The sequence below is a fragment of the Rhamphochromis sp. 'chilingali' genome (assembly GCF_963969265.1).
Source record: "Rhamphochromis sp. 'chilingali' genome assembly, chromosome: 14".
Lineage (NCBI taxonomy): Eukaryota > Metazoa > Chordata > Actinopteri > Cichliformes > Cichlidae > Rhamphochromis > Rhamphochromis sp. 'chilingali'.
This window is the reverse complement of record NC_137941.1, coordinates 27,040,970-27,056,211: the sequence shown is the minus strand read 5'-3', so window position 1 is coordinate 27,056,211 and position 15,242 is coordinate 27,040,970. Positions and strand designations below refer to the sequence as shown.

Here is a 15,242-nt window from a genome sequence, read left to right as displayed (position 1 = left end):
TTACATTAGACTAAAGCAGGACTAAAGCATATGGTTAAACACCACCAACAAGTGAGGGACCAAGAAAAAATCAGTTAGGTAACCATGGGAAATCAGAAACTGCTAATAGAAATAAAACACCAAACTGAATCTCTTTAAAAATATGCTGATAATTTAGAAAGTTCTAATTGTTTTAGCAGTGGTCAGACCCCCAGCCTCCATATACATGCGTCCGGGACATGGTTGCCCAATAGTAATGTGGCGGCAGCAATGAAGCACAGGATTCACAGAATGTTATACTTCATTCAGCCAGTAATCTGCACCACTGTTCATCAGAACTCCCTCTCTGAAAGACATGACGATGGCTGAACAGGACCAAAAAGCACCACTGAATCTGTTGAGCTAATGAGATCTGACACACAAAGACTCACTATCTTAAAGCAGAATGTGTCTTGTATATGTTTGACTTCACTGAGGTGCTGGAGCTTAGTTAACTGTTTAAGTTCAAGAACTTTTTGCCCCTCAGTCCGGACCCATTATGCAACTTCCATAAGTGGATGTGAGACATTGAAGCCTCCCTCTACTGGATAAGGAAACATCTTATATATCCAGTAGGTCAGAATAGACTCTGCATTAAAAGCTATTCTCGGGTTCTCCCTTTTATTCCGAAGGCGTCGGCACAGCAGGGAGCTTTGCCTGTTTTGTTTTGGACAGATTTTTATGCCGGTTGCATTTCCTGTCGCTACCCCCAGGGAACCTTTGGCTCCTCTTGAGATCAACCCAGAGAGCTTTCACTTTTTAGGTGACTGTGTAAACCAGTACACGTGGAAACATAGCGGTGTAAAAACGAGGAAGATCATATCTGAATACTTTTAAAATCACTAAGACAAGTTTTTTCTAAGCAAAGCAGCATTTTTTTTAGTATTTATGTCAAAAATTAATGAATGAATGAATGTATGGCTGAATATGTTTGTATTTTATTTGATCTTTTTCTCGGTTTTCTTTAAAAAACAAAACAGGAGTGCCCACTGATCACTGATGGGTTGGATTTTTTTCTTTTTTAAACCCATCCTCTTTGCATCCCTGCTGTGCGCCTAATTCATGTTCACGGGGTGTAGACGGGAAGGGGAGGATCACACATTAACGCGTCTCCACAAAGGGCCAGACATAAAGGGCTCGCTTTACCTGTCATGCGCTCAGGTCGATCCGGTTGACAGTCCTGCTCGAGTCTGTTTCTCTCCGGCTACCGGAGGATCCCTCTGATTGGCTGCAGACGCAAACGCGCTCTCTCAGCCCACCCACTGCTGATTATAGGGACTCTTGCAAACTCGGTTTCCTTCCTTGCATTGAGTCTGGGACCTGGCCCCGGGGCTGAACGGCACACACACAAAGCGCGCAGCATGGCAGCTACCCACAGCGAGTACAGAGGCTACCTGCGGAACACCGTCGACATCGAGGTGGGGCAGCAGCACCGCTTCCACCCGGTGCAGAGTTCGGAACCCACATACCGGCCGCTCCTATTCGGGACCCTCGCTGTTATGGGATTGCTTCAGGTGGCCTCCAGCGTGGCGATCTTATTACACCTGACAGGTTATCTCCAAGAGGTAAGAATCTCAGAGCAACAGCGTGGTGTGATCTACTGCATAGTTCGCTCCTATACTGCTTTCATTGTGTGTGTAGCTTCACTCAAACTTGGGGTTTGTGTGTAAATATTTACTTCTAAAAGACTGTCAACAATTGCTGGCCGTGAGCGAGGTAGGACCGGGTCCAGGGATGTTTGCGCAACTTTACAATACCTATAAAATGTCTGATAACCTTTCTAGCTCTACATGTAAAGCAACCTGTGAAGATAAAAAGAGAGAGAGAGAGGGGGGGGGGGGGGGGGGGGGGAAGCAGCTTTCAGATCGAGCCACTTGTGCTGTTCTCCGCGCAAAGCTTTGGTGCACTTTGGTGTTCCTTTGAAGGTGCTGCGCCTCGGCGGCACGCAGTTAAACTGCTGCCTCGCTGCAGAAACACCCTGACTCGCTGATAGCATCTCACGAACCCCCCTTAAAGATTTTTTTTTCCTTTCCACGAAGATTACCTGTTTTTGAGACGATAACATCTCAGCAACTGAGGCTCGGCTGCGAATCCAAATGTCAGTCTCCATGATGTCTTGTTTGCAAAATACAGATGTTTTCACTTGAGGCTGCCGCTGCTGCCGCTGCTGCCGCTGCTGCCGCTGAAGTTCTTCGTGCAGCGTGTTTACATGCCGTCCGCGAGCTGTATTTGTAATCTGTGTGTGACATTAGCTGTAAACGTTTGAGGATAAGCAGAAACGCAGTGGAGGCAGGGGAGTATGGCAAAGTTCAAGCAGGACCCTGTGGATGTTCCGACGTGCTGCCATGTGTGACAGCGCAGTGACATATGATCTGGGATCGCTCATATTCCTTGAAGACGCGTGTGTGGCATCTTGTAGGTTGCGTGTCTGCGATGATGTGAAATAATAATAATAATAATAGTATTAATAATTGTTTTTTTCTACTTGATGGCGGTTTTAGAGTTGAATAATCGTCGTGTTTGAACAAGCCGAGAGGGCAGACCGCATCTCTGCTCTGTCAGGATGCACTAAGTTCACCTGGCGAGCATCTCTCTTCCTCCTTTCTCCCTTTTCCAATCTCTTCCACCTGTTTATGTGTGAATTTCGGGGGCGTTTTACAGGGCTCATAAAATCGTAATCCTATAAAAGTAATGGTACAAAAATTATGGCAGGTACTAATTATGCAATATCATACAGTTCATCAAAGTCTATATAATCTTAATGCTGCAGCTGGAAATGATTTAAAATACTCGCACTGTTGGATAGCTTTAGCTCTAACAACACAGCTACATATATTTGTACATTTATTGGAGAAATTGTATAAGATAATAATTCAGTTCAGTTTTAATTATATAGCGTGGAATTACAACAGTCGCCTTAAGGCACTTTATATTCTAAGGTAAAAACCCTAAAGTAATACAGAGAAAATCCTAACAATCAGATGATCCCCTATGAGCAAGCACTGGAGGACAGTGGGAAGGAAAAACTCCCTTTTAACAGGAAGAAACATCCTGCTGAACCAGGATCAGGGAGGGGCGGCTATCTGCCAAGACCGGTTACAAGTGAGATGAGGAAAGTATAAGTAATAAGTAACTAAAGTTTTAAAATAAACAAGGTGGTACCTCAGGGATACAGTGGAGTATAAAGTAGCATAGCATGAAAATACTGAAAGTGGTAGTTTGAGAGCCAATCATATTTCCAGAGGGGGCCAGTGCCACCCTATGCCTCCATTCTCTAGAGACACCCCTGATTATTATTTTTTGGCTTGTCAATAAAGGAACACTAAAGAAAGGCAGGGTTTTTATTATACAGATATGGATTTAATTCCATAGCCGTACAATAAAAGTGTGTGGAATTGTCTGAGAAGATGACAAGAGGGGAAGGCTGTCTTAAGTACCCAGCAGCACAAGAGGCCCTGTGGTTGGTCAGGGCTTTTTTCCGATGACAGATGCATATAGCAGCAGTCTGTGTGAGTCATCAGTATGGTGCTGGGCCATCATCTGACCACAACACCTGTAAAACTTCCTGGAGATGGTGAGGAGACCTGGGATCGGCACAGTGTCATGCAGAGATAGGAATGTGCTGAAGAGACTATTTTTAATTTAAAACAGCTGATTGGAATGTGAAGGTTAAATTGTGTTTGCGTGCATGGGAGACTATTGGTTGTTATTACACACAGATAACAGAACAGCAGCAACTGAGAGCCAAAGCTCAAGTTACAAAACAGACTTTTTTTTCCCCTCCTGTTGCGGTGGAATGCAGAATGACATGCGGAAAATAGCCTCCCACTCTCTTGTACTCTCGCAGACACACACACACACACACACACACACTGATGTGTACTGTATGCGTGAGTCTTAATCTCATCTTACAGGACAGCCTGTAGAGCCTGAGATATTTCTCCTATCTTGACCTGTCAGAGAACCATTCTTGAGATAGATTCGGCTCATTAAATATGATGTTATCACTGCATTAAAAACAAAACAAAATCTCTATAACCGTTTTTGTTTCTTTCTTCAGGTAGATTTGTCCACAACTCCACATCGGCCCATGGAGGTGAGTCTGACCCCTGGGTGACCCCAGGCAACATGCCCTCTGACACATTCCACTCAGATATTGTGCATTTTCACACGTCCCTCCTGCTGCAACATTATACACATGCTACACGCACACATGCACTTAGTTAATCAGACTTGATCATCTGTAGATTTTGATTTCCTCCAATCAACTCTGAAATTGTCATTAAAGTAAAGCTTAAGAAAGAAGTAGTTACACTGCTGCTAATTAGAGATAATGCCACAGAGGCTAAAAGTAATCTGCTTTAAGAATACGCCAACGCTTGCAAGGTATTTCCTTTTGTCACTGCAAAGGGGGAAGTACATGTTTTTTGTTTTTTTTTTAACAGAGAAGAGCCTAAAGCACTTGGAAAACAGGATAATCATGTGCAATTTCTGCAGTGACAGGAGTTATGATTTTCCCATGGGTATGTTTTTCAGTGCACACCACAGCTTCTGTAAAGCAAGCACAAAAACCCTAGGTGGTCACACAGGCTGGAGAGAGGTCAGACCACAGCAGGAAAAACACCTCTCTGCCTTTGATATAGCATTGAATAGCTTCTTGGGGTTTTTTCCCCCCACAAGTTTGATTAATCTTCGATGTAGAATGTAGTTTACAGCATTGGCCATTACTGAGTCACCCATTGGCGTCAGTGGTCGCAGAGTGTTTGTTCGATGATCGGGAGAAGCACGAGGGAGTTGTAAAATGGAAATTCTTAATCGCTGAAGTCATATTTTCTAATCCCTCTATAGAAGTTGCCGCCCATTTTTTTTTAAAGTAGAGCAATAGCAAAAAAACAGTCCAGGAAGTAAAATAACACTGGGTTCCCATAATGTTTTAATTTCCTTTGAAATTATGTATTTGTGTTTGATATCCCTGGTGGAGTGCTTGCACAAACCACCCAGCCTGTCTTGTACTGAGGAGTTCATTGTGTCAGCCCTGCGGCTGTTTCCCATGTAGCACAGGAAGACATGCTGGGAGTTTTTATGAGGTGTCAGGATGACAGGTCCTCATGGCCAGTGCTGTGTTGTGTCGGGGTCAGCACCGAGACTGTTGGTGATCCCTGCAGACTATAGAAGAGAGTTGGTGCTCTCAGACCTCATATGTACAGCTATCGGCTCATTTTTGATGTGAGACAGGATGTTCAGGCTTGGCCTGCACTGGGGCTGGGCCTGTGGTCAGTAAGATCTGGGGAGTGGTGAGAACACAGTGCCATGAATCAGACATAGCTCATGATCTGAATGTTTAGAGATCTGTTTTAGGAGTCAGATGCAGTACGAAACACAAAGAGACAATCTGCTTTGGTGGCCAAGTTCTGAGTGAGAGGACTTTTGTTCTAGTGTAGCATCACAGAAACCACTCATCAACATAATAGACATGGGGAAGGATGGATGCGGTGTGTTGTTAAAAGGCTGAACTGAAGCCTGCATTCACTGTGTTGCAGGACCAAGCATGTGCAATCCAGTCAGCCTTAGCTGCATGAATATTTTCTAAGCACGTCTTCATCGTGTAGCAGCTTAGCCTGGTGCAGAGTGGCTGCCATCCTGCACACTTTACTTCTAGGTCCCTGTGTCGCTCAGGTAGCTGCCAAGCTGCTGTTAACTTTGTTTAAATAATCTCTTCACTATGGTTAAAGAGGCATGACTTGGTCTCACCACAAATCAAGATAGATCCCACAATGTAGGGCCAACTGGGAGAGCATTCACAATTGCTTTGTAGCCTTGGCAAGGCCTTGTTTACCCCTGTCTCATTCCAGGGCGCTGCACTATAAACATGTTTGTGCAGCAAATTGTTTTTGGGGGACAGAGACTGCTAATCTTAGCTTGAGATCTGTGCAAATTTGTCTAGACTTAGGCTGTGAATAAATACTTAAGAGCAATATTAGAGCGTTAAAGGTGTGACGTTGCCAGACTGGCTTTGTACTGGAGTTTATTTGGAATGTGCAACTGTGCTCATGTGTGGTTTCACAACTGGTATGTTTAAAACTTTCAACACTCTCCTTTTCATTAGATTTTTTTTTTTTTTTAAATCTTGGCTCAGAGTTGAGGTGAGATAATCCTGCCATTATACCTGCATTCTTCCAATCAGAGGAAACTGCTTAAAAAGTTTAATAATCTTCACCCCAGTGTTTTGCGGCAAAGCCCTATCTGTTACACAGAGCATGTGAATAAATACTCAATTTAAAAACAAGTGATAGTGGCATAACACTACACACTAACACTATATATATCTATGTCTATCTATTTATCTATATATATATATATATTCCACCTTATCCCTGGGATGTCTTGAGTAAGAGCAGTCAGAAAACAACACTCACACCTGATATTTTAATTTCATGCCAGATGTGTAGGAGAGTTGGCAGCTCCTTTGCAACTGTTTACTTGCTTGGAAACCATGTTTTCCTTGACTGTATATGCTCTGTCTTGCCTGAGGACAGCCCGGTTCAGACAGTGGATGGCGGCGTCATCGCGGCCTTGAATAGAATCAGCAGTCAGTGACTGAATTCAGTCCAGACACTATTGCTGCCAAATCCCTGAGAAGAACAATCTTTCTGAAAGTTTACACTCACCAGGAGGTCACACACATCTTCAAGTATACACACATGCTCAGCTCCATGGAAAGAAGCAGTTATTCAAACAGACAGCAGAATAAAGCTGTGGGTAAAAAAATGTCAAAATCTTTTTAAAAACATTACAGCTTTATAGTGGGCCTATAATCGGATCTTTATTATATGTCATATATATATGTATATATATATACTGTGTACTGTTCCAGTGGTCAATGTTTATAGTAAACTTGGCTAAAGTTTCATATAGTGAGGTCATTGTATGTACAAATAGTCTCTCTTAGCCAAAAGTTCAGGCTCCAGACTGCTCTGTTTCAGTCATCTTTTTCTACTCTTAGCTTTGTATGATGTCATCAAGAGTGGATGCACTTAATACGGTCATCACAAGCACTCATCCTCACCCACCTTTAACTTTCTGTTTACTAGAGGCAGCCAATCACAAGAAACCTTGCTCAGCTCACATGGCTCGCTTTCAGACCGAAGATTGACTGAGAGGCTGTATACTGATAGCATCATGTAATAGGCCCTGCTTAGTTCTAACCATGCTGGTGCAAGTTAATTGTGACTGATTATATGAGAGGTCGCTAAGTTCAAAACCTCACGATGATAAGCTCAGGAACACTTTCATGTTTGATCTGTAAATCTGTCAGTTTGTTATGTCAGCTTTTCCACTTTTTCTGCAGGAGGTGCAGACAGAGCCAATGCTGAATGCACTGAAAGATCCAAAGAAAAAAGGACGATGCAAGAATAAAGATGGCATGGCTTCAGCCCATCTACCAATCAGAACGGATCAGGATTTCTCAAAGAGTGAGTCTTAATCGAAATGTCTTTTTTTTTTTTTTTTTACAGTTTCACATTTATAATAAATAAAATGTAAACGAAATATGTTATTTGCCCCATATGGGTTGATATAACTATTATATATAATATATGATTCATATTGTATGCATCATCCAGTTTAAAAAAAAATCGCCAAATGAAATGATTTGTTTTTAAACACTAACCAAAGTGCTCAACAAATGAAACATTAGCTTGCTACTATATGGCATATACTTGTCCTCTGCCTCATCAGAGGCTTCTCAAATAACTCTCTGAAGCCGTTACCAAGATGCCCCATGAGTGGCGAGACTTGCTCATACTTTTCCATTATGTTTTACTTTCTACTCATTGTAAACTGTGTAAATCTTAGTTGTACAAAAATAGCTACAGCTATGGTTGAATTCATAACTTTTTACCCTTGTTCAGTAGTACAGCATTAAACGTCCTTTAGAAATTACTTTGCATTGGGATACAAAGATGACTTCCTGTTTTAAGTGTTGAGTCTCTTGATGGTGCTATAATGTTAATGCTTAACAGAGTTGCAACGAATATAAGTTTTACAATAGAGAGGTTAAGTTTTAATGTTGTGACCTGATTTACTGAACCTTTAGTTTGAAACTAGGTTAGTTAAACTAGATTACTGCAAATATAGAAAGGATGTTCTTGATAAACAACAAAAGTTCTCTAAAGGTGAAGTAATTCATCCAGTTTTTCTGTTGTTCTTTGTCATCACACAGAGAGTGAGCTGGCGGCCATCACCATTGAATGGGATGATACACATGCGCACCTCCATAACATGGGTTACCACAAGGGGAAACTGCTGGTGAGGGAAGCCGGTTCCTACTACGTTTACGCCAAAACTTGCTTTCGCTATTACAATTTCAAAGGGCCAATTTCAGACGACAATCCCCCAGTGGATGTTAAAAACACCCAGCTCTTCCAGTACTTGTGCCATGAGAGCATCAAACACAACAGCAAGGCTGTGGTATTAAGCAAGATGGGCAGCACTATGCGGTGGAACGGCACAACCTATAATATGTACTGTGCCCAGCAGGGACGAGGGGTCCAGCTGGATGTCGGAGATGCCTTGTTTGTCAATGTGTCCAACGCCTTCATGCTGGACCTGGCAGGAGAAGCGACGTATTTTGGGGCCATAAAGTGGGGTATCTGAAACTTAAATACATGGGGAGCGGACATGCTACTGAACATTTGATATGCCAAAGAACCACTGTTAGTGATGTTAATTTGTCAAAAGAGTTTTTTTTTTGTTTTTGTTTTTTTTAAATTGTTTTGTTTTTTGTGTCACATTGTTTTGCATCAGATAGCCTTTTTAGACTCTTATTATGAGGAAAAACTTATGCAAAAGGTAAACACCTTTCAAAAAACAAACTTGTCTTTCCACTTTCTGTTTTTCCTTTCCCAAAAAGCAGAACTAGCACTCTCTACTTCACCCAAAATAGCACTTGAGTTTTATTGGACTTTTTTGTGGTTTGTGTTGGGGAATTTAAATACATTCAGTTTAGATTACAACATTTAGACTTAAGGATTGACATGTGTTTATGCACTAATTAAACGATTCACAAGGGAGCAACTAAGGAAGTAAGTTTGTTGGGAGGAGGTGCAGCAAGAAAGGATTTATCAGTGCTGATTGTTGGAGAAAAATGTCCAAAGAGAGAATTGGAGTTGATAGAGCATCTGCTTGTACTTAGCAGATTATCATAGGATAAAAATAAGGCCTTGGTATAAGTGTTTTCTTGAAAGTCTTTGGAAGTCAGATCAAGGCAGGCAGTGAAGCATCCTTGCAGTTTAGCAACTTTAGCGGATAGTGACAGTAATAGGTAATTTCACCCAAAAATTAAAATTAAAATTTAGGTTTAGTATGAGTTTGACTTGGGGCCATGGGGTTGTTGCTCCAAAAACATTTATTATCCATCTTTCCGCCCCAAGTGGTCATTTGAAGGTTACAACATGACAATGTCATAAATGACATGTTTGTTTCATTTATGACGATCAGCAAGTGAAGCAGATAGCAGGACTGTCTGACCATGAATGACAGGAATAGACTCCTGTCTCTTCTTTCACTAGACGGACCAAGTTGAGTTTGGTTCATCTTTAACTTAACTTTTTTTTTTTTGTTTGTTTGTTTTTCATTTGGCTCTTAGTGAGGTAAATGGGAATATGCACTAAATATTTATTTATTAGCTAGAAAAGTACAGAGACGGGCCACTGTTAAAGTGACCTTTCGGCTGTAAAATCATTTATATTTTATGTCTGTATGACATTCATTAAGCAGCACTTAGAGGAAATAGTAGGCACGCTTTTTGTTATTAAAACACAGGGGCTTCCTTTTAAATTCTATATTTATGTATCTCGATTTTTGACAATTCTGTGTGTACTTGCCTAGCCAAAAGCAATATGGTTATATTGTTTCTTCTACAAGATTGTAGCACACCTGTAAGACCTTCATCTGTTTTCATCTGCTAGATTTTTCTATTCAGTGTTCTTTTTATTTATGTTTGTGTATGTTTTAATAAAAAAAACCTACTTTTTTACAATTGTTTCAAGTGTATTGGAAAAGACCCGATCCAGGCTGTTGTTTGGTGTGGCTGAACTTCACAGGATTAGCTGCCTCAAGCTGTAAGGTGATGAACAGGCCACCCTGACTGTGATATGATTGCAATGTGAAATTTGATCATCTCCAAAATCTTTGGAAAATTCAACACCGCTGTTGCCAAAGAATGATGTCACGTTGTTCCTTTACCTCTGCACACCCGGTCACAGTGGCCCACTAGAAACCGCCCACTACTGCTAACTCACAGCAGATATTTGGAGACCCGGCTCGAAACGACCTGCAAAATAAACAAGAAACAGCCTGTATGTAATATGTAGGAGTCGTTTTGATCATCGTTGTAATGGGTCTCCCATGAAGCCCTGCGGCACGCAAGAGAAAGAGAAACTCTTAATGTTAGACCCAAAGCCAAACAATTCCTCTATTGTGTGATCTTGGGTGTTCACCAGCATATGGCCAGAGAATGACTGGGGTTCACACGTTTGTTCTGCATGCTGGGACCTCACACGACTCTCAGCTCATTGTTCAAACACTACTTACTGAGGGTCTGAAATGAAATCTGGGGGTGGAATAAAAATACTTGGCTGAGGTGGGTGAGGAGCTAATTAGTTTTTGAGTTTTGACTTGATTGGCATTGCCGTATTTCATTTCTGACTGCGGAAAGTATAATATAGAATTTCCCTTAATGAAAGTTCACAGAACAATAATACATCTTAAAGGCAAAAATGGGAATGCTATTTTTTTTAGAAAGCTGTTTTATACAAATAAACAATACTTGTACAAAGTTTTGCAACAACAAAGTAATTCAGCTGTGCTCAGATTTAGCTGAAGCCATAAGTGTAAACAATGGACTTCCGCTGTGTGCCACCCTTTTGATGTGACTTGATTTCTCAATTCTTGGCTCTTAGCTAAAACCATTAAAATGTGTTGTGTCAGTAAACATTATGGATAGCCTGGCATTCACTGGACCCCCACCCTGAGCATGCATCCACGCACACATACGCGCGCGCGCGCGCGCACACACACACACACACCCATATATGTACGCTGACAAAGAAGTCTCGCCTGCTGCGCTCAGAGGTTCATAAAATAGGTCATTTTTGGTACACGTGGAGAACTTATTTCATTACTCACATATTTTAAAACGCAAGGGGCCACAGCAACCAATATTAATGTCATATAGGTTTCAACGTACACTACAGGGCACAAGCTGCATCGCTTTCTTCTATTTTCCCTGGTGCCAGTCAGGGGTGTTTATAGAATTTTTTAAATGGGGAGGCACTGGGCCAAGAACCAGTCAGGATGAGGGCTGGGTGTTGAAAATGAATCAGATCACAAGGACTTTCATAGATGTGAGGCCTCCTGCCTCCATAAAGTCACATTAGGTTGCCATGTAGCAATATGGCAAAACTAGGTTCAACCACAGAGTAACAAAATACAAGGCTGTCCAGCTGTACATGAGTTTTATTGTACTGAGTGGTTGTTGGTAAACCCCCCCCCCCCCCCACACACACACACAAAAACAAAAAACTATGTCTTAGACATCACTGTGAGTCAAAGGGGGAGTCCATATTTCAACTTAACAGCTTAAGAAATGTATTTTCTAGCATCTTGCATTAGTTATATGAGCATGCAGACATAATGTTTTAGTATTTGTCATTATATAGTTACATTTACAATGATGCCCTGAAGATGACAATGCTGTTTTTCCCAGAAAGGGAATCCAGACCCCATGTGTTCCCATGTGAATAAAAGTTTGCGGAGGCTCTTGGGTTCAAATCAAATTTCAGACAGTGGTGGTGCCAGCCCAGACCCTAGCCACACCCCTGCTGCCAACAGGTTTTCACATATTCCATGACAGTGTGTCGCAGATGAGCTCCAGCAAACACAAAGTGGATTTTATTTCCATCTTCTGCCGTTTTACGATGCATCTCCATCAGACGTGATTTCAGAGTTATTATTTCCCCATGGTTCAGAGAAGAGGTGGAGCTGTTGATTCAGAAAAACAAAGTCATGTGCTGGAAAATATATCAGGGTGTTTTCCCCCAATAAGCAGCACCAGAGGCATCGGTACTGAAGTTAATGCCATTAGCTAAGTATGGCTGCCTAGTTTTATGAGGCTTTGTGGTTTGGAGGAAATGGAGCTCTGAGAAGTCCGTTTTTACCGAGCAGCTGCAGGGCTTTGTTCTGTGCAGGTCGCTTGGCTCTCTTACATGCACTGAACTATCCACGCACTTACACAATTGCACTATCAGTATACAAATTTGTGCCTACTACTGCCCTTCCTGCTTCATGCACGCACGCACACACACACACACACACACACACACACACACACACACACACACACACACACACACACACACACACACACACACACACACACACACACACACACACACTCCTTTGCTGAGTCAGCACAGTCAGCTATTTTCACAAGCTGGGCCCTCGCCCTTTGTCTTCACCCCAATATAGCTCAGATGTTTCAGGCTTTTGATGTCTGACGTTTTTACCGCTTGGCTAATACTAACATTAGTGTTATTAAAACAATAACAGAGTGAGATTTACAGGCTATACTGCAGACGCATGGGCGTGAGATAGCTGGAAGGGTTATTACTGTAACCAGGCCTGTCATCTCCTGCTTAAGCTGTCGGCAAAGTATGTGTGTCTGTGTGTGCCAGACTGTCTATGTCTCTGTGTAGGTCAGCAGACCTTTGAGGGGTCTTCAATTAAAGGGAACCCCATAATAAATTAAAAAGTCAAAAGGTCTAAAGGGCATTGTAATGGGTCAGCTGGTCCAAGTAATAATGGATTGCATTTATATAGCGCTTTTCAAGGCACCCAAAGCGCTTTACAATTCCACTATTCATTCACACACTGGTGGAGGCAAACTACAGTTGTAGCCACAGCTGCCCTGGGGCAGACTGACAGAAGCGAGGCTGCCATATCGCGCCATCGGCCCCTCTGGCCATCACCAGTAGGCGGTAGGGTAAAGTGTCTTGCCCAAGGACACAACGACCAGGACAGAGAGCCCGGGGATCGAACCGGCAACCTTCCTGTTACCTTCATAACCATTACAGATGAGCTTCCCAACCGACCGTGGCTCAGGGGGCGACTGTGATTGTGATCGGCATTGTACCGATTGCCCAAGTACAATGTCAGAACAAAGAGATGAAGTCCATGAGTCCTCTCTATCCTTCTTTCTTTTCTCCCCTGTACCAAATGCTAAATTTTGCAATTTTCTATGGAGACTCTCAAAGGTAATCCCACTTTGGCTATAACTGAGACTCCAGTGAGCTTGTTAATAATCGTTTTTGACACTTTTTCAGAACCATGGAGAGCAAATCTAAAATTTGAACCCCCAAAACGAATGCCTTATTAATGCCTTAGCAAGCTCAAAATAAGGGAAATGTGTTATACGGCTAAGGTCCTTCAAGAAGCAGGTCATGCAAGATGGGAGCCATTTTGGTTTCACTATTTGGCAGTCATTTTGAAGGTCCTAACTAAACGAAAGGGGAGAGAGCTTCCAACAGACCTATGGCGACATCAAAACTGCAAGTAAAGGATTACATGTTAAATTTAATCAAAAACCAAACTTAGAAAGATTTTTCCCCCCAAACACAAATTTAATACAATTCATACGTTTACTCTACATGTGCACAGATTCACAACATGATGACTTCAGTAATGGCTCAGTCCAGAGTGCCACGATGAGCAGTATCTCTGCTCTTCCCACTGGAGCATGGACAATTGCAATGCAGTCAGTATGTAAGCCAAGAAAAAGCACTAAAGCACTCTTGCATCTACACTGCAAAAATGAATGGAGAGACATGCATGGCACAACACTGCAGAAAATATACCAAACCTTTTCTGTGCGCTAATACAATGAAGCCAATGCCGAAGTGCAAAGTTAAACTGCAGTTTCTCAAAAGGCCACTTACGGCTGAGCCTCTTTTCTGCTATTTTTGCGCTCGTAATGCCTTTCAGAGCATTTTTAATGGACTATTTGACAAAGACCATGACTTACTGTGTGCTACAGACTGCCAAAGAATTTTGTGCTTCAGTTATGATGAGTTAAATTCTATTATCTAAATTGTTTAATGCCTAGCACTCGCTAGCACTACATGACAACTTAGTGCACCTTCTCAACCATACAGTGTATGTGTCACATTGGATTAGGCAGGATTCAGAGCTATGCAATCAAAGGGGCATTTATTTACAACACCACATGAGTTATGTATATATATATATACAGTGATCAAGGGATGAGGGCTCCAGGGGTTCCAAAAAAGGGGTCCAGGGCAGGGGATAACAGGCTCACACTCCTCTTTGTACCAGAGTGACACAAACACACTCAATCCGATCCCATGCAGTGACTCACTCTCACTCACGCTCATCCAGGTCAGGTCCAAGGGAAACAGGCAAGGACCCAGGTAGATCTGTACAGGGAGATGGAGACAGCTGTTAGGAGAGAAACAGGAAACACAAAGAAATTTGCTACACTAACAGAGGTAAGTATAACAATCCAGCGAGGAACAGTCCTCCACCAGGGTCCTAAGTACTGGCTGGAACAATCAGAGGAGATTAGCAGCAGGTGAGAGTAGCGTGGATGTGGAGATCAGTCGGAGACCAGCTGCCACCTTGGTGCGAGGAGTGAAGACAGCACACCGGGGCAAAAATGGAGGACCATGACAATATGGTCCCAACTAAGCGTAAAAGATATTATTTGCACCCAAAGAAGAGCTTTGCAATGTCCTTTAAGAAGCCTGGAGAACTATTCATGAAGACTGTTTAAATAAATTACAAGTGAGCTTGTCTGAGAGAGTTTAGGCGTTTAGGCTGTGTCAAGGAATAAAGGTGCGTGTTTTTGACTTACATACTGTATTCCCATGAATGATTTACATTTTTCTAAAAGTCACTGAGACCATTTCCAACGATTCTAGAAGGAAAAGGATTGAGGGGCAGCTCAAACTTTTGCACAATACTGTTTGTGCCCAGAAATATCTAGCAACATGTTGACTGAAAGGTGCAAGTTACTACTACTTAGGTCCTCCTTAGCAAGGAACTCAACTTCCAGCTGACAAGTAGACCAGACTGTGGTTATACTGGGCAGCTTCCAGGTGTCAGAGAGTGTGTAACTGTGCCCAGAATATGCACATCTGTGGCCGCAG

The 15,242-nt window shown here is 42.3% G+C and overlaps 1 protein-coding gene and 1 long non-coding RNA gene across 2 annotated transcripts in view; one reads left to right on the top strand and one right to left on the bottom strand.

Annotated features, from left to right (window-relative positions):
• Window positions 1–1,127: 1,127 nt before the first annotated feature.
• tnfsf11 (TNF superfamily member 11) lies at window positions 1,128–10,035 on the top strand. The gene is made up of 4 exons (XM_080902832.1): window positions 1,128–1,583; window positions 4,079–4,114; window positions 7,367–7,490; window positions 8,240–10,035. Exons 1-4 carry the CDS (start codon window positions 1,380–1,382, stop codon window positions 8,671–8,673), a joined length of 798 nt encoding a protein of 265 aa, XP_080758958.1. The 5' UTR covers window positions 1,128–1,379; the 3' UTR covers window positions 8,674–10,035.
• An 856-nt stretch (window positions 10,036–10,891) lies between these two features.
• The window catches only part of LOC308410290, a 5,847-nt gene continuing 1,496 nt past the window's right edge, over window positions 10,892–15,242 (bottom strand). Inside the window, exons 2-3 of the long non-coding RNA XR_013974152.1 lie at window positions 14,453–14,510; window positions 10,892–12,060 (exon numbers count right to left, since the gene is read on the bottom strand). This is a non-coding gene — a long non-coding RNA (uncharacterized lncRNA). The remainder of the gene's footprint in view (window positions 12,061–14,452; window positions 14,511–15,242) is intronic.